Source organism: Notamacropus eugenii, chromosome 4, assembly GCF_028372415.1.
Source record: "Notamacropus eugenii isolate mMacEug1 chromosome 4, mMacEug1.pri_v2, whole genome shotgun sequence".
In the NCBI taxonomy this organism is placed as follows: domain Eukaryota; kingdom Metazoa; phylum Chordata; class Mammalia; order Diprotodontia; family Macropodidae; genus Notamacropus; species Notamacropus eugenii.
In genome coordinates, this window is record NC_092875.1 from 147,869,674 (window position 1) to 147,894,786 (window position 25,113).

General features: G+C 34.8%; 1 protein-coding gene across 6 annotated transcripts in view; it reads left to right on the forward strand.

Moving 5' to 3' along the window:
• AZIN1 (antizyme inhibitor 1) overlaps nucleotides 1-17,828 on the forward strand; it is a 38,979-nt gene extending 21,151 nt beyond the window's left edge. For 5 of the 6 annotated variants that reach the window (XM_072603337.1, XM_072603336.1, XM_072603335.1 and 2 more), the window contains 9 exons: nucleotides 735-908; nucleotides 1,680-1,852; nucleotides 4,064-4,198; nucleotides 6,311-6,392; nucleotides 7,219-7,293; nucleotides 9,520-9,679; nucleotides 10,397-10,512; nucleotides 10,757-10,971; nucleotides 12,413-17,828. In XM_072603337.1, the coding sequence (XP_072459438.1) occupies nucleotides 735-908; nucleotides 1,680-1,852; nucleotides 4,064-4,198; nucleotides 6,311-6,392; nucleotides 7,219-7,293; nucleotides 9,520-9,679; nucleotides 10,397-10,512; nucleotides 10,757-10,971; nucleotides 12,413-12,527 (1,245 nt within the window). In that variant the 3' untranslated portion in view covers nucleotides 12,528-17,828. The remainder of the gene's footprint in view (nucleotides 1-734; nucleotides 909-1,679; nucleotides 1,853-4,063; nucleotides 4,199-6,310; nucleotides 6,393-7,218; nucleotides 7,294-9,519; nucleotides 9,680-10,396; nucleotides 10,513-10,756; nucleotides 10,972-12,412) is intronic. The other variant, XM_072603340.1, reaches the window with a different exon arrangement.
• The last annotated feature ends 7,285 nt before the right edge of the window (nucleotides 17,829-25,113 follow it).

Here is a 25,113-nt window from a genome sequence, read left to right on the forward strand (position 1 = left end):
TTAGGAAGAATCATACCTTGTTATGAATACTAGCAACAAACTTCATTTCATCCTGAATCTTTCAGTCATTCATGATACTCTTTTGTATTCATCTTCAATTAACTGTCCTTTCAAGCTTCTCTCTTGTTCCTGTCTTTTAAAAAAAAAATCCAAGTTAGTTGGTTTACTTTACACTTTGCTCTTTTCAAAGTGCTTTCCTTTTTCTTTGTTGTAATCAGTTTTTGTTTGGTATTGGAATTTCTTCAGAACATCTCATTTTTTTCCTTCAGTTTCATCTGTAGACTCTTAAATCATGAGTAAATCATATCTGCTTTTTTCCAATTCTGAAATTTCTTCTCCCAAAGTCTAAAATTAAATTATAGTCAGATGATGCCAGACATTTCCCTCTAATAAATGTGATAATTGCTATTTCCGATTTTATTGCTAGAGGCTCTTCTAAGAGGAGCTGTGAAGACCTGTGTAAATATGTGCCATACAAAGGTCTGGAGCTGTCTGTTTCCTTCTACAATTTAAAGATCTTTGACACATCTTTATTTTAAAATTTACTTTGGGAAAAAATTTCTTGGAAAGTGCAGAGATAAATGACAAGGTTTTTTTAAGTCAAACTGTTGTGAAGATGGACATACTTTTAAAGTGACAGTTGATACTAGAAGTAAAGAAGTTCAGGGGTTTGAACACAATTTTTTGGAAGTGAATAACTTTTTCCAATTTCTTGATCTTTAATTCTTTCATAGACAGGAAAAAATGCATTTTTTGTTGGAGATCTTGGGAAAATTGTGAAGAAACACAGTCAGTGGCAGAATGTTGTGGCTCAAATAAAGCCATTCTACACAGTAAAGTGCAATTCAGCTCCCGCTGTCCTAGAGATTTTAGCAGCTCTTGGAACTGGATTTGCTTGTTCCAGCAAAGTAAGTGGATTTTTAGTTGTGTGGGTTTTTTTAACTTTTTCATTAAGACTAAAGCAATCCTGTGCTTTATCCTAAAAGGGGGAGTACGTGTATGTATGTGTCTGGAGATAATTTCAACATGTATTTGGAAATTAACAAAGTTTTTTAATCAATCTTAGATAAGAATTGGAACATGCTTTTATTTTTTTAAATCTAGCTTTTGGAAATTAAATTTAAATGAGTTGGTCTCATTCTGGAATTTGTAATTGCTTTCAAAAGGAATAGTAAGATTTCACTATAAAAATCTGATGCATATATTGGGTGAGTTTTCAGATTCTCTGCAAAACTGAGTTGTAGATTGCTTCCTATCCTTTTCTATTACCTTGATTTTGGTCAGAAATTTTTTTCCTCATTTCTGTGCTGGTCAGTTCAAATTAATTTCTCAGGCTGAGAACAGAAAATAAAAACTACTGTGTATTTTTTTTAGTGCTTTGACAAAACATCTTGTAATGTATTAGGCTTTACTATGTACAGAGTAATGAAAAAACTAAGTCTAGGATTATGACATTGAACACATTTATTAAATTACTTGAAAATGATTTACCCTCAAAAATCTAAAATTTCATCTATTCTGCCTCTGTGTAATTGAAAAATTTGCCATAGTCCTTTAAAATTAACCAGAAAAGGGTATGTGTGTATGTACATATGCACACATGCTTGGACAAATACGTTTAAAATTCATGGAACGGAAGAAATTCATGTGTTTTTGCATTTTTTGGTTTGTTTTCTTAGAATGAAATGGCATTGGTGCAAGAGTTGGGTGTTTCTCCTGAAAACATCATTGATATAAGTCCATGTAAGCAATCTTCTCAGATAAAGTATGCAGCGAAAACTGGGGTTAACATCATGTCATGTGACAATGAAATTGAATTGAAGAAAATTGCACGTAATCATCCAAATGCTAAGTAAGTGCAAAATTATACATTCTTGGGTTTTTCTAATTACTGTAGGGTTCTTTATTTTTAGCTGAGTGGCCTACTAGCTTGGAAGAAGGAAAATAAAATAGGACACTCAGCCTGAGTTAAACTTCATTTAAAATTCCAATAATGAACAGTACTCATCAGCATTCTCGTTATATTTTCCCATATTCGATTCATTTTCAGCTTCTATGATAATACTGTGCTCTTCACTTAAGAATTGGTTCATTTCAAGTAAATTTTGTAAAGTGATTTTATTTTTTTTTTTGGTCCCCCATCCCACTTATTTGGCCTTATAAACAAGATTAGTAGGCCCATTATACTTTTAAATTATAGAACCAGTTGTGTACTGTTTTTGGAGTCCAAAGTATTGAATCATTTAAGTTTCCCTGTTTCAGACTATATGGAAATGTGAAATTTTCAGATAAAAATGAGTAAAAGACTGATTTTACCTTTATAGCCTCAGGGAAGGAATTTTAACTTCTCTACTAGTTTGATAGTAGTGTTTTATTTGCTATTTTTTTATCTCTCAAGCCTTTTTATAAATGTGCTACCCAAATGAAATAGTAAGCTAAACTGGTAACAGAGTTCTTTTGAAGCAATTTACTTTTGTCTGAGGGGTAGCTAGGTGGTGCAGTGGATAGAGCACCAGTGCAGGAGTCAGGAGGACCTGAGTTCAAATCTCACCTTTAACACTTACTATGACCTTGGGCAAGTCACTTAACCACAATTGCCTCATCCTGGGTCATCTCTAGTCATCCTAATGAATATTTGGTCACTGGATTCAGATGGCTCTGGAGGAGAAGTGAGGCTGGTGACCTGCACAGCCCTCCCTCACTCAGAACAAAGTCAAGTGCAAGTCATGTCATTATTTCTCTGATGGCATGGTCTTCTTTGGCAGTGAAGGATGAACACACACACACACACACACACACACTTTTGTCTGAAGACTGGGTGGACAGTTTTTAGAGACATGGTAGGGTATAGAGCACAAAATAAATATTGCTGGAATAAAAACTCTAGCTTTGGTATTTTACCCTGAAAGAAAAATTATGCATTTATATAATCTACATTAAGATTTTGTTTGAAGATTGATTTTTGAAAGACATTGGTCTTAGCTTAATTTTTAAAAATAGTCTACATGTGTCTTATTTTACATAATAATAGCCTTATGCAAAAAAAAATTACATGACTTAGATTGGGGGAAGAGAGGAGATGGTAAGTGGATTTTTTTTAAGTGTCCTAGTTAAGAAGTATTTTATATTGAAAACAATTTTTGTTTAGTCAGATCACATTTTCCTTGACTTTAGTTTACTTTGACTCCCTATTATTTATGTATATCTCTTTATATTCTCAGGTCTAAACTAAATAGTGCATTTTAAGATAGATGGGGTGGTTTGTTCTGTTTTGTTTTAATGCATTTGCAATGATAGCCGCCTATCCTACTTGCTTTCTGAGCACTTAGTGCTCCGAAATCTTTCTGAAATTTCTCATCTGGGGAAGCTTCTCCTCTCCCCATCCATATTTTAAATTTTCTAGCTTGTTATTTGTTTCTAGGGTTTCTAGTGTATTTTTCACATGTTTTAAAAATTACAAAAATTAATGGAAAATAAATTTTTAAAATTCTTATTAACTTTTATTGTGGTTGTAATCAAGTTTTAGAAGGAAATGTACTACACTTGTATTAGATGTTTATAATTTTAAGTTAATAATTTAAAGGTCAGGCCTACTTAAGCCAAAATGCCAAAATAAAAGGTCCCAAACTATCTTGGTATTATTTTATTCCTATTAGAAGGGAGGTTTTTTTGAAGGCCTGATATTTTTATTGAAAAAAATGCTATTTCTATTCATTACCAAGTCTTTTTAAATTAGCCAGGTGAATTTATGGACTGACGCACTTCATTTGAAAGTAACGTCGTCTTTTATTACAGAACCCAACTGACTCTTGGTGCTACAACAGAGTCTTAAACTTGCTGAAATTCCATATTCCCATCCTTGTTAGCTCCATGTTTTAGGCCCTAATTGCTAGTTTTTTCTCTATACAGGATTGTTTTTCATTAGGTTCCCTTGACTCATCAACGATGGATTGGGAGAGAGCACTGGAAACATAATCAACACACTTCTGACAATCTTCAGGCTTCACATGTGCTGATGATGATGTAAACCAACTGTGCCCCAATCATCTTCCCCTTCTCTTAGGCTCTTACTACACATCGCAACAGAAGATATTAGTGGAGATGAAGAGAATAACATGAAGTTTGGCACCACACTGAAGAATTGTAGGCACCTCTTGGAATGTGCTAAGGAACTTGACGTCCAAATTGTTGGTGTTAAGTAAGTCTTGTAAAAATTATGCTGTTACTAATCAGTATAAGTTTGCTGATTCTCAGGAGTTTCCAAAGTATAATTAGTATAAAATATAAGTATATCATTAGCATATCTTTGAGATTTTACACATACTTGTTTTTCTAAATTCAGGATAAATCTTTGTGCCCCTGAAAATTTCCAATATTTCTTTGAAAACTGAAATCTTTATGCTAATCTATAGGGATCATGTCAGTAGGAGCAACACTAAGAAAGATTGGGTATGCTCTTACTTGTCTGTGTTAGAAGAAGTAATTATAGTTTCTAGTATTTTGTGAATAGCTAGAATTTATTACTTTATGGGGCTTTTGGAATAGGTTCATTGTTGAGGTTTCTGGTTTGAGAGCACTTCTTCTATCTCCCTTATTTCACTAGTAACATTGCAAACAATGAATTGGTTCCCCCAAGTTTGAAGAAAGATTATGTATGAATAAAAAAACCAATGGGTCATAAATTACCCCATTTGAGAAACACTGTGTAGTGAAAGGGGTTTAAAATGTATTTTGTCACTAAGAATAAATAGAAAAGTGCTTTGCTGATCTGGGGAGTGAGAGGGTGTCATAAGGTATCAAGTTATTTTTTTAAAGAATGGTAATTTTATTAAACCTGTTTGAAAACATTCTTAGAATATTTCTTGATTAAACTGGTAAATTACTTTAACTGTCTTTTCATTATCAGTAAATGTCTAAGAAAAACAAGAATGGAAATTTCATATTTTTTCTTACCTGATAAATACTCCAAAGAAAGTAACTTAATGTGACATTTACACTTAAACTTCATTCTTGTGGCCAATACTGAAAGAAGTTGTTGTTGTTAGATTGAGTTATGATCCCATCCAGATCTTGAGGTGGAAGGATTTTTTTTTCTAATTCTTGCACAATTTTTTTTTCCATTTTTTCATTACTCTTCCAGATTTTTCTTTTTATTGGCTTTGGCCTATTAGAGTTCTGTAAGGAAAAATCATGGAACTGATGTATCTACTAGTCCATGGTCTAACTTATAAGATAAGCTAATCCTTGGAGAAGTTAAGTGGTGTGTTAAATGGCTCCCACAACTATACTGACAGAGACTAGAGCAGAGACTTGATTTTGCATTTTTACCAGTATTTTATAGGCAAGACAATATGATGATTCAGGGGAATGGAAACTGGATTTAAGTTCAGATTCAGGGTCATCCAGGCATATCCAGATGTAGTTTCGTAATTCAGCTCTACTGCATTACTACCTGTGTGACCTTGGGTTAGTCACAAGCTCTCTTATGTGTTTCTTTATCTGATGATTTCTAAGGTCTCTTCCAAATTTAGATCCATTATCCCATAACTTCATTCTTGTTCAAAACTTGTTTACTTTAAAAGGACAACCCAAAGATAGTCTTTTTAAAAATTATTACCTTTTTAAGACTTGAACATGTTGAAGGTTTACTGAATTAGTACGTTAGAGAAGTACTCCACATAACATTGTCTTGAACATTTTCTAATACAGCCTCTATGAAATATCGAAACCACCTGTATGAAATATTGAAACCATAACATTTATGCTGTCCCTTGAACCATCATTATATCATTAGTCAGTGACCTACCTCAGAACTGACATTTGAGACCTGCCATCATTAATGCCAGTCTTTATTCTTATCATATTGATACACATGAGCTTTTTTTCTACAGTGGAATTAACTGTCCCATATAACTACGTTTTGCTTAATATGTTCTTTGTTGAGTAACTTGGGTTTGGCTGAATATGCGTTTGCATGCTCAGTTGCTTAACCTGCTTGGGGTAATAGCACTACAAAGGAACAAATTGTGTGGCTGTTTCTATTAAATTTTGTTTACAGTAGGGTAGTTGATTCACAACATTTGTTTTATAAGCACGTGATTATTGGTTTATAACAATTGGTTTCAATACTTTTGATTACAATGTATTGCTTGTGTCAGATTTAAAGTATAAAGTCATGAATTGACTTGTGTCTTAGGGAGAATTATACTGTTGAGTAGTAAAGTGAATTTGGAGGGTATAAGAAACCTTTTAATGGCAGTTTCATTTTTAAAAAAAGACCAACACATTTTCCCTGTTTTTAATTTTTCAGGTTTCATGTTTCAAGCTCTTGCAAAGAACCTCAAGTATATATTCATGCTTTATCTGATGCTCGATGTGTGTTTGACATGGCTGTAAGTTCTTATAGCTCTACTATACTTTTAGCTTTATTAAAAATATTGTGGACTGAAGTTCAAAATGTTAGCCTTTTTGTGTTGCTCTTATTTAGCTCTTAAAATGACATATACTTTAGATTTTCCATAAGATAAATACTCTGTCGGGGGGGGGGGGGGTTGGTTTTTTTTAGATGCTGTAAGAATCAGTTCTATATTAATAGAGGGGAAGAGTGGGTTATCTGCTATCAAAGATTCTTTTTGCCTATAGGGTGATAGAGTTTCGGCTGATTTTTATCAAGTACACCATTGTGCTTGTTTATATATACAATGAAAAGACATTGTCCAGGATTATGGTTATATAACAGAGCTTCTTAAACTTTTTCCAATCGAGACCCCTTCAGCGCTTATTAAACCGTGGATCACTACCCCCCCAGTTTAAAAAGCTCTGGTATATATCAACTAAGAGTTAGGAAATAACATTTTTTGTTGTTTTAGCTTTCTCCATTAGTGGAAATAATTGAGGAGCTGATGGTATTCTATAAGCAAAAGCATAACTGTTATTAAAGATTATAGTTCATAGAGTTTAGAACCAAATGGAATCTTAGGGGTCTTCTAGTCTCATCTTGCAGGTGGAGGAACTGAACCCTATAGAGGTTAAAAGTCACATAGGTAAGTAGCAGATAGGGTATGAACCAGATCTTTTGATTTCAAATACAGTGTTCTTTCCATGGTACCATATTGCTAATCTTGTTATGTTTAGGCAGAATTCTAAATTGGAATTTTTCTAAGCTGGATTTAAATGTGCACTTTGTAAAACTTTGTAAATGTATTCATTGCCCTTTAGGGAGAATTTGGCTTTAAGATGACCATATTGGACATTGGTGGAGGCTTCACCGGTAGTGAATTTCAGTTGCAAGAGGTAAAGTTACATTGATTGATAATTTCCATTTAATATGTAGCAATCATTTGCCATTGTCAAAGATTTTAAGAAGAACATGAACAGAGCTGATTTTTATACAGGCTGTCAGTGATTATAGTTCATATGGACAGTTCCATAGCATCTTCAGTGTAGCAACTCTTTATAGAAAGAATTTTAGAAATTGAGCAATTCCCAAGAATCACATCTGGTTAACCAACTTAGGCAAATTTTATTCTTTTGTATTGGAGGGGGGGGGTGTGTGTGTGTGTAAAAGAACCTAGTAATCCTTTTCTGCTCTGCAATTCACCTTGTCTTGAGCCAGTTACTATTTCCAAAATGGATACAAATTCTTTTGATATTTAACAATGTAGGGAAAAATGGAAAAGTGCTGCCTTTTATTCACATTAAATGAATCTGTTGTATGAATGACGACATAGCATGAGGTCACTGTTATCCATACTGTATTAATAAATCAGATTTACTTTTTTGCCAAAGTAAATTTTTTTAACAGTTGACCACCATGTAAAAGACTTAATGGCACTTTAACAAATTGATTACAAAACCTCAACAACTTCTTGTGTTAAATGTCTAAACTCCATATTGGATAAAATTTAGCCACATTTCCCAATCATTCTCAATTCATTGGTCTCTCTTAAGCTACATATCCAATCAGTTGTCCAGTCTTGTCTACATCCACACCATCTTCTGTTTATCCTCCTCCCTCTTTTCACAAAGCAATGATCCCCTTTGAGGCCCTTGTTGCCCTTCTCTGGCTATTGCAATACTCTTTTGATTAGTCTTCCTAAATTTAATCTCTCCAGTCCATCTTTCATATAGCTGCCAGAGTGATTGCCATTTATAGTCTGTCTCTATTCTTTCTTTTTAGTTTTTGTTGTAGTTTAGTCATTTCAGTCTGCATTTGGGCTTTCCTTGGCAAAGATTCTAGGGTACTTTACCATTTCCTTCTTTATCTCATTTACAGAAGAGGAACTGAGGCAAACAGAGTACAGGGTTAAATGACTTGTGCATTCTTATATAGCTAGATTTGAACTCAGGAGGATGAGTCTTCTGACTTAAAGAGGCCTGGCACTATCCACTATGCCACTTAGCTGTTCTTTGCAGCTTTATTATACATTGTTTCCATGTACTCTGCGGTCCAGATAGGCTGGCCTTCTTTCTGGTCCTTAGACTCAAAACCTTTCCTCTGCCTTTGTACTAGCTGTTCTCTGTACCTGGAATGCATTCCCTTTTCACCTCTGCCTCTTAATCTCTAGGTTTTTCTTTTGCTTGTTTTTTTTCTTTCTTTCTTTTTTTTTTTTTTGAAACTTCCCTCAAGCACTGTGCCTTCATGAAGACTTTCCTGATTCTCTCTTTACTACTGTCCCCCAAAATTACTTTTTATGTTTTAGGTGCATACTTAGCATTCATATGTTATATCCTCTGATATAAATACCTTAAATTAAGAACTAAACTTTTATTTTTGTTTTGTTATCTGTATCACCTAGCATAGTGCCCTTTGGCATGTGGTAGGTCTCTAATATTATTGATCATGGGTTACGTCATACATGGGTTTTGAATGTAGCCCTTCTGACTCCAAACCCTAGCACTCTTTCTTCTCAGGAAGTGCATAAATGTTCATTGATTGACAGACAAAAATGAGCCTACAAAACTGAGTGTATACCTACAACAAAAGCAAAATAAATAGTTCTAACTGCAGTTAGACAGTCAGATCATTTTGTCTTCTACATTTTCTTTCCTTGGTGATCTCATCAGCTTCCATGGTTTTAATAAATCTGTAGCCCCTCAGTTTCATTCCTGAATCTTACCTTACCAACTGTGATTATCTGCCAGTGGATTTCTGACAGTAGTTAATAGTTCTTCCAGGTTATAATCTGTAGTCACTTCCTGGTAGATGGGTATAAAAACACTTTCAACTCTAATTTGTTGTCACTATAAACTGAGTAGTAAATTTTGTCATTAAACAGATTCTTTATTTCCCCTATTTAAAATTGTCTGTTATATGGATTGTATGACTTGAGATGAGTTTGTATGACATGAAAATGTGGATAGATTAAAAAAAAAAGTTACAATTGGCTAAGCAGTCCATTTTGCTTAAGATGAGAACCAAATGGGTTTAATTTGGGGGAATAATTTTAGGTTAAACTAAAGGATAAGTGAATTGTTTACTTAACATAATTAACTGTCTAGGACTTTATATTTTCATAGGTTAATCATATCATCAGCCCATTGTTGGATGTCTACTTTCCTGAAGGATCTGGCATTAAGGTCATTTCAGAACCTGGAAGCTACTATGTATCTTCTGCATTCACTTTAGCAGTTAATATCATTGCAAAGAAAGTTGTTGAAAATGATGTTTCCTCTGGAGGTAATAATTTTGAAAAATTTGAAGTAAAATATAAATTTTTTTTCTTTCTTTAGGGAAAAATAATCCTAGTTCATTGCCTGGAGTTGGCTCCCCCCATCCCCACCCCCGTACACATTGACCCAATATTATATTAAAGAGACTTAACAGATGCTAGCAGGGTCTTCCTGGCACCTGTATTCCCTTTTTTCTTGGGTGTTAGGTGACAGTTGTGAGTCTCCTGAGGCTTATGTATCTAAAATAATAGTACCTTATTGTCCTAATATTATACCATTCAAAACCCCAAAAAGCATTTGGCAGCTTGTCTGATATATTAAGTATACTTGTCTGTCACCTTTACAGACTTAAAAACCACAAAAAATGGTGCTTTAAGTTCTTTTATTTCCTTACCATTAAGTACTTGTGTATTCCATAGCTAGGGTTCTTTGTCTTTGCTTCTAATTGCAGTTCAAAGAGAGCCACATGATTGAGAATGTTCTGCTGCACTAAAAGTAGTTTCAATGTTTATCAGTCTATTTTTAACAGTTTGTGATCAGTTAGATTGAGGTCAACAATCTTGATAGACATTATTGTGAGTTAGCATTTTTTTTTCTTTTAACCTATCTTTTTGAGAGAGTGAGATAAAACTCTGGTTCCACTAATTGTGTTCTCTATATTTTTAATATAGCTTAGTCTTTGTCACTGTACTAAAATTCAAATTACCTTAACCTTTTCTTTCAGTAGGAAAAACCGGGAGTAATGAACCAGCCTTTATGTATTACATGAATGATGGTGTTTATGGTTCTTTTGCAAGTAAATTGTCTGAGAACTTGAATACCATCCCAGAGGTTCACAAGGTAAGAGCATTCAGTCATTTAGCAAATACCTATTAGATACACATAAAAAACACTGGGTGGTGTTTTACACTTGAGGGATGAAGAAAAGAGGGAGGATACCAAGAAGAAAGAGGTATCTCTGCCCTTATAAAATTTTGTCTAGTTATGTCTTGGGGATTGAAGGGAGAGAAGGTTAGTGGGAGATCAGCAGAAATTTTAGGATTTTCTGATGAGGTACTTAAAAGATAAAACTTTTTTCCTATAGAAATACAAGAAAGATGCGCCTCTGTTTACAAGCAGCCTTTGGGGTCCATCCTGTGATGAGCTTGATCAAATTGTGGAAAACTGTCTTCTTCCTGAGCTGAATGTGGGAGATTGGCTGATCTTTGATAATATGGGAGCAGACACTCTCCATGAGCCATCTGCTTTTAATGATTTTCAGAGGCCAACTATTTATTACATGATGTCATTCAGTGATTGGTAAGATGTGATTTTTTTTTTTAAGCTAAGTGAGACATTTGGAGTTTCATTTGGTAACAGTTTTAATTATGTATTTGTTGCTGTATCTCTCCTCCCTTTTGTTGACTAAATTCTTTAAGAAGGTCTTCTATGATAAATGTCTCCATTTCCTTCCCTCTCATTCTTAACTCTTTACAGTCTGGCTTCCAACTTCATCCTCCGATTAAAACTGCCATCTCCAGAGTTACTAACAATTTCTTTATCTTTGGCAAGGTCAGTCACCTTCTTCTCCCTGGTACTGTCCTCTCTAGGTTTTCATGACACTCCTCTCCTGGATTTCTTGTGTATCTGCTCCTCAGTTGCCCTTGCTGGATCCAGATCACCCCTACTAACCAGGAATGCCACATAGAATTCTGTCCTGGGTCCTCTTCTGTATTCCTTTTCTTGGTGATCTCATCAGCTCCCATGGATTTAATTAACTAATTCTCACCTATCCAGGTCCAGACTCTTTGCTGACTTCCAGTCTTACATACCCTTTTTGACATCTTGAACCAGATGTCCAGTGGATATCTTAAACTCACCATGTCCAAAACTGAATTCACTGTCTTTTACCCATCTTCCCCCCATTTCACATACTTCCCTATACTGTCAAGAGTATCTTTATTGTCCCAGGCTTTGTAACCTAGGTGCTATATAGCTCCTCATTCACCTCTTGCCAAGACTTGTCAGTTTTACCTTCAAAATATCTATTGCATATGCTCCTTTGTCTTCTCTGACACTGCCAGAAGCCCTTCATCACCTCATGCCTGGACTAGCTGGTTGGTCTGCTTGCCGTGTCCCCCATTCCAGTCCATCCTCCATTCAGCCACCAAAGTGATTTTCCTAAAGCGCACTCTCTCCCTCTCCCTCCCCCTCCCTACTTCTCTTTATCTTGTAAATAGCTTACTCATATAGTTGTTTCCTTTTCTCCCCCATGAGATCACGCTCTCCTTGGGAGCAAGTACTCTTTGGCCTTTCTTTTATCTTTCCTTAGTGCTTAGCAACAGTGTCTGGCACTTCATAAATATTTTTTGACTGACTAGTTACTTGTAATATGAAGAATGAAAGTTATTATGTAGATTCAGAGTAATAACAGCTTTTTCTTTACACTACCACTGAGGTTGGTGGTATAAGAGGCAGCATCAGAGTCAGGAAAACCTGAATTCAAGTTACCTGCTAGGCAGGTGGGACCTTAGGCAAGTCATTTAGTATCTTTCTTTCCAGAACACCATGTATAGTCATTTTATAGTTGTTGGGGTAGTGGGTTTTTTTGGGGTTTTTTTTTTTTTTCAGTTCAAATATTTATTAAACACTGATAGACAACCTCTCCATATTATCATCATTAAATCATTTGTGCTTTAAATCATTTGAGTGATGATATTTGCAAAAGTTAATTTCAGCTGTTTTCTTTTCAAAAATACAGGTATGAGATGCAAGATGCTGGAATTACTTCAGACACAATGATGAAGAACTTCTTCTTTGTGCCTTCTTGCATTCAGCTGAGCCAAGACGACAGCAGCTTTTCCACTGAAGCTTAAAACAGGCATTAACGCTTCCTTTTAGACCTGAAGTTGCAAGTTAAGCTTGTCTGGTCAACATTCCAGTGTGGAAGAAAAATTGAACAATCTTAACTATTCACTCTCCAAAACTTGAAAGAAATTAGTAATAATAGCTAATTGGGACCAGGCAAAACCAGCTTACAACTACAATTCTTTGGGGTGAGGTGGGAATTAGATAATGTGTCCAGAATTAAACTTACCAGTTGTCCAACCCCTAAGCGTTTAAAATAAAATATGCAACAAAATGGATGACTTAGTGGAGATGGAAGCCCATCACTTGGGTTCCCCATTATAAACCGTTTACATACAAGTACACAGTTTTTATACTAAGGATTCCTGTTAGAAAGTCTTGTAAAGTTATTGTCTTTCGCCCAGATATATCAAATGTCAAGTGGAAGACCAGTGTGACTTCATTTAGATATGTTTAGTGTATTTAGAATGTGTAAATTTGTGCTTTGAACTGTAGTTTAATAAATGTAAAATTGCATCATAGTATTTGTTGTATTTGACCTGAAGTAACCCTTGTATGATTGCAATAAAATTTTGTGTAGATTTTACTGTTTTTTCAGGCTAAAACTTTGGGAAAGGGGCTAGTTAGCAAAGGTAGTTTTGAAATAGATGTGTATATGACTGTTTTGAAAGTTATTTTTCTTTAGCCCATTATTTCAAGTTTAGTTTGGCAGTACTTTAATTTTTTCAATTATTTAATTTTTCAGTAATTTAAGTAAAATAAGTTTGATAAATCATTGTGAATTTCAGATTCTTTACTGGAAGGTTGATGTGTAGTTTGCAATGTTTATTAAACATAGTATGTTTCTTTAACAATTCTAACACCAAAAATGTTAAACCTTCAAGCCCAACAGTAATAAATAGACATCTGTATATAGATACAATGCATGTAGTACCTTAGACATACAATTACAAATTTATTGGCTGAAATGGTAATTTATGCTAAATAACAGTAGGTGGGGGGGAATTGCAAATAGTTATGCATATCAGTAAAAAGAAGGGCTATATCCATCTTCAAAAACCTTGATGCTCTTTTGCACTGGATATTTAAATTTTTAATTGCAGGAAAGCACACTATTAAAGTTTTTCAACTGCAGTAATAATTAGAAAAAAAATTTTAATCTGTTCCCTTAGTTCTTTGTTACTTTGAGTTCAGTTAGCATTCTTTTAATTCTTGTACTAATTTGGTTGGGGTTTTTGTTTGTTAATCCTTGGCCTGACAGTGTTTAGTCAGGATTTGCAATGTTCACTGCTAATTGTTATTAATAATTTTAGCTTTCAGGATTGAAATAGTAATGATCATTGTTCCTAACTTAGCTTTTGCTCAGGTGTGGAATTTCTGCCTCCCAAGTGGAAATATAAGTTCACATTGGTGCCAACTGACAGAAACTCCTAACCTGTACTTATGAGTTAGGAATATAAAATATAAAGCTGGTTTTTACACATGTGCTTCAAAGCAGAAAGAAATTGATCATGATTCTTTCGAAATTCAACCTTTGAAACCAATAGGGTGCACTCATTGCTTGATACTTTGTGATTTAATGAATGCCTATTTGAACTTAATATTGGGGCTACTAAAATTTAGGATCCTAGCATGCTGGTGTGTCATCTTAATTGTATTTGTGGGGGTGGCCAAGGTTAAATGTAGGGTTTTATGCAAAATTCAAAATTCTAAACTTACCATGCAATATCCTTGGAACTCAGAGATGGAGGAATTGCTTCCCTACCTCCTTTACATGTCATGCTTGTTTGTGGCCCAGGAATGCTAAACATTTGCAGCTTTGAGCTTCTTGATCACTTACGATAGCTTCTGAGTTTCACAGCATATCAGTTTTGCTGTGAATTCTGTAGAAGATTTGTTTTATGTGAAAATGAAAACAGCTCAGAGCTGTATTACCTTGTAAATGATATGGTAGTAACTTCAGGAGATGTTTGTATTGTATTTGAAGATTGTTTGCCATAAAAATTGAAGTTTTGAACCTATGTATTTCAATTTGATATGCTAAAAAATACTGAATTAATGTTACTATCCTTTCTGTTTACAATATTGTAATCTCAGTCCAGAATTTAATTGAATATAAAAACATGATTTCTATATAGTAAATTTGAACTGTAAAGGTAACCTGTGTGTGATTCTAAATACACACTCTTAAGTTGTTTTTCAGTCACCTTTTTAATTCTAATGGCTTTTAATGTGAAGTTGAAGTTTTAAATATCAGCCTTGGTATGTTAACTTCTAAGCATTCTTCCAGAATGTTTTCTTATGGTACAATTAACATTTGCATTAGATGGTAATATTTAAAGAGTTATGAAAAGTTTAAGCTGACAAAGTACTTAAGATGAGAAAAAAATGAATGTTTTGAAAATATCAAATAAAATCCTGCGTGCAATAATGTAAAGATTTCCTAGGGCCACATAAGTTGTCACCACATGAGAGAAATGTTAACATTTTATTGACTCCCAACATTTGCTATATGTTGGTGTTGCAATACAGGATTAATAATAGGTCTGCATAGTGTTTTAATATCTATAAAACTAAAATCCAAGAGTAAAAACTGACACTTGAGTGTATAAGTTATATGTTAAAAAGCATTAACTCATATTCTTTTTGGTAAAATTTAATATGGTGTCCCCCTGAAGTTATTAGAAGCATATAGAAGTCTGTATCCAAAAGACAGTATTTTGAGACTTCAGAAGTATTGTTGCTACAAATTGATTGGAAAAGTTTCATTTCCATAATTTGAGTGTGGTATTTTTTTCTCTGTACCTTCAACTAAGGCCTTTTAAATTTCTTCAGATGAGCATTTGGGGTACTCATTTAAAGCATGCTTTATAGTTTGATCAGTAAAGACACTGCAGAGAATCTCATAGAAGACCCTTTCTAGTCTAATCCAGGAATCCCCACTACAACATGCTGATACGGAGTTGTCCAGCTGCTGATCTTTTTTCAGTCTAAATTTCTTTACCACTTATTCTGTCATTCTTTCTTTGACTTCTTATAGCAGTGATCTTCCTTCGTTATCTTACTTCTGACTAATTCATCATTTGTCCTTAAACATGGCATATTTTTCCATAAGCCCTCTTTCTCATTATTTCCACTCATGAATTCAACTGTCAGGGGTTCCAAATTTGCATATTCAGCCCTGTTAATTTGATCTTCAGTCCTGAGTTTCTAACTACCTGCTGACCATTTCCACTTGAAATAATTCTTTTAGAACCTCAGACAGTACATCCAAAGTTCTTTTCTCCTCTGGCCCCTAAAATCTTTTGGTTTATAGTGGCATGTCTCTCCAGTGATTTTTCTTTTATTTTTAACTCAGCATGGCAAACCGCTATGCAGTTTCATTGTTCGTTGCTTCTGGGATGAAATACAAACTACTTATCCTTGAATTTAAAGGCTTCAACTTTATGTGATGAATATTACTTCCAAATTTCTCTCATTCCTGAAATATGTACCTTTTTGATCCCTTCCTTTCAGATGCCTTTCATTCACACTTTTTTGTCTAATTGATCTGTGCCCTGATTCCTCAACTACTCCTTGATCTCTAGAATTTTTCATTTGTCCTGTTCCTCACCACCTCTGTTTTCTGCATCCCGACTTTGTAGTATGTTCCTTGAAATCTAGAAAAATGGGTCTTTTTTGATTGCCAAGTAAATGTTTTGGGAGAAGTCTTAGGTGGTAACTCTGGGGGTATGAAATGTTATATACCTATGCAAGCTTCATTTAGGGGTATTACTAATGGTAGTTTTGCTCTGCCTAGTTGTAGATTGCTAGTTCCTCAATATAAAATGTTCTGTAATTCAGTTTTCGGGCACAGGAAGCATTTCTCACAGCCTTTTGAGGACTTTAGCCATGAGTTTGGGGTCTTTTTTTAAGTATATAGGAAGAGCTCAACTAAATTTCTAACAGTAGTTTGAAAACATCTTTTTACTTTAGGGTGCTTTACAGCACTGGGAAGCATGGTGTAAAAAATTTCTACATTTTAGGCCCTGTTTGACTTTCCCATTTTAATCTCAAGCCCTAAAAAATGGAAATCTACCCTTACTTGGTAGTATTTTTGGTTTGGAAGGGAGAGATGTGAAAAAAGAGATTTTAGAATTTGCTGTAGAGAGATTAAAGCAGGTAATTTGCCATAGTGGATAGGCAGGTCTAGGTTTTAACTCCCATTTAGGATGTGCCAGGTGGTAACCGAGGGCAACTAGTACCACAAGCAACTCAATTGGAGATCTCCTTTGGGGGGTAGGCAGTTTATGCTGTTGCTCCAACATTGAAGGCAATGGCACAAATGAGAATTTGGGGGAAATTTTTTTTTTTTTTTGGAGGGGAATTGAACCAGAAGCATTGGTGCAATAGAAAGTTCACTGAACTTGAAGTTGCCATAGGAACTGAGTTTGAATCCTGATTCTATTACTGCTATCTCTGACCATGGTCAAGTCACTTATGTGGGCCTCGGTTTCTTTAAAAATCCCTTTTAGCTTTACCTTTAGGATTCTGAGTTTGCAAAATATATTTTTGAGTTATCTTAGAAAAGGCTTAAGTAATCACCTAAAATGAGGAGTGACTATTTTGTATAAGTTTCATAAAGTACCTCACTACCAAAGAAGACTTATGTGAAAATGAAGTATCCCTTTAAAATTAGTCTTAATGGCCTTTTAGAATATTGATGCCAAAATGGCATTTTCAAGAGTAAAGAAGGGTTTTTCTGACTGGAGAAAAAATTTCAATCTATACTTCTTTTAAGATTTGTAAGAGGTCTCCTCAGAGATAGTTTAGTCCAATTTACATCAAGCATGAGAATTCTCTACAATAATACAGTAGGGGACAAGTGATTTAGATTCAAAAGCCTCCAGTGGTAAGGAACCCATCTTTTGAGGCATCCCATTCCACTAAAAACACCTTTGTTTATAGGATCTTTTTCCTGAAGGTTAAGCTGAAATTTGTCTCTACAGTTTATTTGGTCCTGTTTTATTCAAAGTGAAAGTTAAAAATAATCTTCCATATGAGAAACTTTAAAATAGTTGGAATGCTATTGATGTTCCATTCAAGTATTCTGTAGAATAAATGTCCTTTGTTCTTTTTCGTTTTATTTTGGTTGATCTCATGAGATTCTGGGAAATTCAATGTATGGTGGAAAGAACGCTGCATTTTTGTTTTGTTTTAACCATTTTTTTTCCCTTACTCCATTCCTCAAATGAAAAGGAATTAAAAACAATGTAACAAATTTGCATTCATAACCAAACAAAATAAACTCCCATGTTAATGTCCAAAAATGTGTTATTTTGCATTTTGAATCCATTTCCAGTCTAGCAGGAGGTGATGGTATAGATCTTAGTCCCCTGGATTCATGGTTGGTCATTATATTGTATCTTTCAGAGTCGTTTGCCTTTATAGTGTTCTTGTATACGTTACTTTGATTCTGTTCACATTAGTTCATACAAGTTTTTCCAGGTTTCTTTGAAGGCTTTTATCTTTTATATAGCATAATGACAAATGTGTTTAGCCATTCTCCAATTGGTGGATACCCCTACATGAAGAGCTTCTATACATATGTACATACACACATATAAATTCAGACATACATATGTATGTGTTTGTGTGTGTGTTATTTTTTACTATGTGGGTCCTTTTCCTCTTAATGTCTGAGGTATAGGTCTAATAGTGGTAAAAGTGGGTCAAGTGGTATGCACAGTTTTAGTAAATATTTTAGCATAGTTTCAAATTGCTTTTCAGAATGGCTAGACAAATTTCCAATTCCACCAACAGTGTATTAATATTCCTCTTCTTGCTGTCCTAACATTTTGCCATTTTTTTCTTATTTGTCATCTTTACCCATCTTATGGGTATAAGATGGAACCTCGGAGTTGTTTTAGTTTGCATTTCTTATTGATTAGAGCATTTTTTAAATATAGTGGATAGTTTTACTAATTTCCTTTGAAAACTACTAATTCCTATTCCTTAACCATTTAGCAATTGGGCAATTGTTCTTATAAATCTCGATCATCTTACATAGTTTAAAGAAACGAGGTTTGTTTTTTTCAATTTTATGTAATTAAAATTGTCCATTCTGTCGCTTGTGACCCTCTATCCTTTGTTAGTCATAAACTTCTCTATCCAAAGATTTGAAAGGAAGTATCTTTTCTAATTTCTTTTTGATGTGACCAGCCTTTCATATCTAGATCATCTAACCACTTAGAATTTATTGTAGGTTGTTATGAGAACTTGAACTTCTTTCAGATCAATATATTTTGCTTTGTATAGAGATCATATTTTCTTGTACTTTTATTGCTTTTTGTTTCTCTTCAAACTAGTCAGGAATATCCTGTGTTCCCATGTTCCCTTGGAAATCCAAAAGGTCCTGCGCCTTTCTGATGTTGATTTGTTTTCCTTTTGTCTTACAATACTTCTTCGTAGATGTTTGATTCATTTAACTTAAGGCCATGTTCCTTTCTGTTATTGTCCTTGTTAGTTTTATCTACCTATGCTCAAGGTCTTCAACTGAATTTTCTTCTTTTTAAAATCTTTGGTAATTTCAATCTTTTTCCCCTATCACTCACTTTCTGACTCCTTGATGATGGTTTTCCCAGACCTTAGAGGTCATCTTTCCTCCCATGCTAGGAAATTCCAAATTTCACCAGCCTTAGTTTCTGCTTCAAGTGATTTCTGGAGAGACAGAACTGGCCCCAGCTAGATGTCAGTCCCCTTAAGTCATCTAGGTGGCACACTGGACTATAGCACTGGTCCCAGAATTGGATAGACCTGAGTTCAAATACAGCCTCAAACACTTAATAGATGTATGACTGTAGGCAAGTTATATAACCTATTTGCCTCAGTTTCCTCAGCTTTAAAATGATAATGCTATAATAGCACCTACCTCCCAGGGTTGTTGTAAAGATCAAATGAGAATTGCAAAGGGCTTCCCATAGTCCCTCCCATATAGTAGGTTCTTAATGCTTGTTTCCTTACTTGAGGCCTAGTGGAGTGCTATATGCGTACTGATGCAGTCAGTTCTTCATTGTAGCATGGAAACTTCTTACACGATTCTAAATAGAGGTTGGAAAACATGCTTAGTCTTCCATCTTGCTAATCATGTACTCCAAATTTTTGTCATACTCATTATCCTTGTTGCTGGGGTCTTTGCATTTATCAAACATTGTGTAACTAAGTTCATTAGCTTCTTTGTTATGGACCTAAACCAGTATCAAATCAAAACTTGGTTTTTAATCCTAAATTAAGGGTTTGACCTCGGGCAAGTGAATCACTTAACCTCATATATGCAAAAGAGAATTTGATCTCTTAAGGCCTGGACCAGACTCTTAATTTTATTACCCTTCTGTTCAGCTTCTCCAAAAAGGATGAGTTATTAATCTGGGCTTCATGGTTTTCCAAGCAGTCTATAGATAGATTTCAGGGGTTCTATGAACTTGGATGAGGTTAAGTATTTCTATACAACTGGTTTCCTGTGTAGTACTATGCTTTCTTCATATTTACAAACATTCCGAATAGGGATCCACAGGAAGAAAGGAAATAAGCTTGTATTTATTAAGTGCCTACTATGTGCAAGGCATTATGCTAATTATTTTACAAATGGCTCATTTAGCCAACAATAACCCTAGGAGGTAGAATCTATTATCTATCCCCGTTTTGTAGTTTTAGCTGAAACAAATAAAGGTTAAGTCACAGTATGAGTTCAGATTTGAATTGTTAGTATGCTTAAACCAGATGGCTAAATATATTTGTGTCATGATATAAACAAGGTAAAGAATTGGCTAGGTTTCAGCTTGTCAATATTATTTCTGAGTAGAGCAAAATACTGTGGGACAGTTAACCTTTTTCTACCCTATATTTCTGTTAATACCCGTCAGTTTTTTAATACAAATTAATACAAATACCAATCTATAATTAAAAGTTTTTCTTTTAGATAAAAAAATTAATACTTTCGCATGTATACTCCAGTGGATCTGGCATCTTAAAAATAGGGATATTTCAATGGATCACAGCTCTCCCAATTCCACAAATTCATCTTGTGGTTTGCTTTGGGGTTTTTAAAAATTATGTCTTTTTTTTACAAAACAAGGTTACCACCAATGGAGCATGTAGACTATTTACCAGTTTCTCCCTTTTGTTATGAGACCAGACCATGTTTTTCAATTCCATTTATATATATTTGGCAATATGCTTACATCTTCCATGTGCTTCTCTTGCTCTTTGAGTGATTCTCAACTTAAAATTTTTTGGATACAATATTGTTGCAGAATCCAGAAGTCAATTAAACATTTGTGTGACAGTCACTGTCCTAAGCTGCCCTAGCATTTCAAAGAAAACCCCAAAACAGTCTCTGCCCTCAGGGAGCATACATTCTAATGCAGTGACAACATGTACGTAGATATACACAAGATATATACAAAATACAAAGTTAACCTTAGAGGGCAAAGCACTGGCAACTTGAGGAACCTAGAAAAATGATCTACAGGAGGTGGTCATTTATGCAAAGTATTGAAGTAGACCTGGGTTACTAAGAAGAACATTCCAGGGAGCTGGATAGCCTGTGTCAGGGGGACAAGTTAGTCTGGACTATAGAATACTTGGAGAGAAATAGGGTAAGGGGACTGAAAAGATAAAAGGGGGCCAGGTTATAAAGAGAGCTTTAAAATCAAAAGTTTTATCAAGTTTATATTTGGTCCTAGAGGTAATAAGTCTCTGAAGTACATAGAATTCAATGGCCACATGATCCAATGTGTACTTTAGGAAAACCATTTTGTCTACTCTATGGAAGAGAGATTGGTGTGGGGAGAAAACTGAAGATCAGATAAGAAGAGGTGATGGCCTGAATTAGGATGATGAGTGGAAAGGAGTGATCTGAAAAATGGGGGTGCAGAGGGGATGAGTTGACAACTGGTATGGAGTGAGAAGAGTTGGTCACACTAAGATTTTGAACTTGTAGTGCCCACAGCAGTAATAGGGAATTTTGAAAGATGGCTGGCACATAGTAAGTGACTAATACATGTTTACTGACTAGCCATCTAAAGATCCAGCACTAATAGAATACAGATTTTGACCGAGGAGTAGGTGCCTAATGGTAGCCATCTCCAGGGCAGGGGGAAGGTAGGGAAGAAAAAATTTACACAACATTAATTTATATTTAAAAGGAATAGCAAGTTGTACATAATAAATTTTGCAGTTTTATTTACAATAATTTGTTATACTATGTTATAGAAATGCCTGTTCCATAAAATAAATTGAAAAAAAATGTTTAAACAGATACAAAATTTTTTTGAAAAATGAATGGGCACTCAAGTAGGATAGCCAAGAAAGTAATAGGAAAACCCAAGAAGAAGAGTATTCAGAAAGAAAAGGTGATTAATGGTTTTGAATTTGGTAGGGAAGTCATGAACGAGTACTAAGAAAATGCCATTGAATTTGTCAACTAAGATCACTGGAAGTCATATTGGAAAGGATTTAGGAGAAAAAGGAAGAGGAGGCATTGAATGTAGGTAACTTCTATTTTAGTTGAGAAGGGGGGAAAGCTATTGGGGAATGGTAGGATGTGGTAGGAGTGTCTTCAGAACGAAGGCAGTTAGTCTTACTTAGGCATATTTATAGGCAGTAGGAAGGGAACCAGTGGAGAGTGATGGAGATTGAAGTCTAGAGAGAAGAGGATATATGAGAGGGATAATCTGTTCAAGATGGGAGAGGATGAGCTCAAGGATCAAACTTGGCAAGAAGAGCCATTTCTTCACAGTGACAGAAAAGATGGAAAAGATCTGTAAATGTTTTTATAATATTTCATTATCACATCTTAGTGTCACAATCCTGAATGTACTTCAGGGGAAGTAGAAATTTAGACCTCATAGTATGAGTTGTCTTCACCTGAGACTTTTGGTTGGAGAGTGGGGTGCTGTGGAAGCTTGAGGAGAGAGGTAGAAAAAGCCCCTGTGGTGGATGGGGTAGAGAACTGATTAGGGAGTAGGATTGTTTTGCTTCAGTGAGGGTCCAATTGAGATTAGATGATAAAAATTTGTAGTGTATGTAATCCCAGCATGGTTTTGTGATTTCTTGTGCCTCTGTAGGAGAAAAGGAGGCAGATAGGAATTATGCTGTGTTGGAGTTTGGAGAGGAGTGAGTGATGATAGGGACAAGGAAGCAAGGATTCCAGGGTAGAAGATGTGGTCATGTTGAAATGGTTTACCAAGGCATCCAGATTGGGAAGTGTTGAGAGTGCAGCCAGAGGTGATGGCAAGAAGAAGCTTGCAGTCATTAAAATAAGTTTGTGATTGTCCAGAGATAAGCCAGCTCACTCTTTTTCTTTTTAAATATCAGGCCCAGCTCATTGTCCAGCGCGTGCGCACACACACACACACACACACACACACACACACACACACACACACACACACATCCCTGGTCCCCTTAATGCTAAGATTTAGAATAATCAAATAAAGTCATGTCTTTTATATCTTTCAAGCAATCATATAATTTCAATGTATATGTGCAAGACATCTCATGTGAAAACCTTTAAAGCAGCATTTTGCTTTACAAAATAAAATGCTTTTTCATACCCAAGAAAGAGGATCAAGCTGGAAGAAAAACGAACAGAAAAGATGGAAAAGATCTGTAAAAAATGTTTATAGCAAATTTTTCATCAAGTACAGTAGAACTACCTCATTGGGATTAGCATCACAGACTTGAATATGCTTCTTGAAGTGAAAATAGGATGGAAAAAAAAGATGAGGAAAAGCATCTGGATTAGAACGAGATATACACAGAGGAAGTCTGTACTGAAGGCAATACAGTTATGAGGACAATGAGGGCTTGAGATCTGAGGTTTCTATCTGAAGACAGCAATATCATGAAAACTTGAACCTTATTAAAAACAACAAAAAGGCAAAGGTATCAATAACCATCAACCCATATTTCTACCTTTGCATTTATTTCAAATCTTTATGTGAATAATCTATACTTATCAAGCATATCCTTGATGAAGTTAGTAGAAGGAAACAGTAAGACTTTAGCAAGTAATATTTCATAGTAGATCACAGCTTTGCCATCACAAAACTGACTGAGATATGGGTCCCACTTTGCTCATTCTTAGATTCTTTTTTTAATCAGGCCCGTGGTTTCAATACTGTAGAGGAATTCCCTCTTCTAACATAGGCTAGCACCTTCTCTGTAATTTACTGCCTTAGAAAGTTGCTTGTGGCATTGGAAAGTGGTGACTTGCCCAATACCATAATGTTAACATTTGTCACAGGCAAGACTTGACCCTAGATCTTTCTGACTCTGAAGCTCAGCTATCTATCCACTATGCTAAACACATAGCCTATGTTAAATATCATCGTATTATATTTAATCCATTATATCAGGCTGCTGGCGTTTTTGTGAATTCTGTTTTGTTGTTTTTCCCAAGGAATGCATTGGTTTTCTTAGACCAGCCTTATTTTCATCTGGCAATGTGAAAAAATATCTATGCTTTCATTGAAATGATCAGGTCTAAGGACAAAAGTCCTGTCACTTTTCACTAATCATTTCCCTCCAGGTTGACATGGATCCATTAAATTATCATTTTCATGTGCTTATTCAGTCTATTCTGAATTTACCTTCATCCAATCCAAATTTCTCCATCCAATACAAGTATGTCTATGGCTTTCTCTTTATTTACTAGTCATGTCACTGTCAAAGGATATGATGTCAGTCTGGCATGACTTGTTATTTATGATTTTAACTTTTATTCACATCTTTTATTTTTGTATTTTCATTTGCAGACAGATCCTGTTCCCTCCCTTACCCATTGAGCCACCTCTCATAAGAAAGATTTTTAAAAGAAAGGAAAAGCATTCAAAAATCCAATCAACTCTCCATGTCTTATACATATATATATACACATATATGTATATATAAATATACATATAGATATGCATATACATACGTATATACATATACCTACCTACATATATCTACATATACATGTCTACATATAGATATATAGATATAGTATTTCACACTCAGTCCTCCCACTTCTGCAAAGAAATGAGGAAGCTGCATTTTCTCAGTTCTTCTCTAGGGTCAAGTTTGATTATTATAATGACCCCATTCAGTTCAGGGTTTTTTGTTGTTGTAGTACTCATTGTGTGCATTTTCCTTATTCTGTGTATTCCCTTATCAGTTCCTATAAATCATCCCATGTTTCTCTGAATTCATATTATTTCTTACAATGGGAATATTCTATTATTCATGTACCACAATTTGTTTGATGGCATGACTTTTTAATTATACAGACTGGTAGTTAGAATGGCTGATGCCGTTCCCTTTGTAAGGTCCTCAAACCACCTCTTTAATGATCTTGAATTTTACTGGGTAAAGAGCTCCACTGTTCTATAGTTAAAGGATCCACCTTGCCCTTTTTGGAAACTTGGCACAATGTTTGTCTTCCCCTAGTTCTAGCATCTCTTACACTCTCCAAGATTCCTCAAAAATTACTGACAATTTTGCATTAATGTGTACAAGTTATTATTTTTTAATATTCTGGAATGTAATTCATTACTATTAGGTGACTTGTGT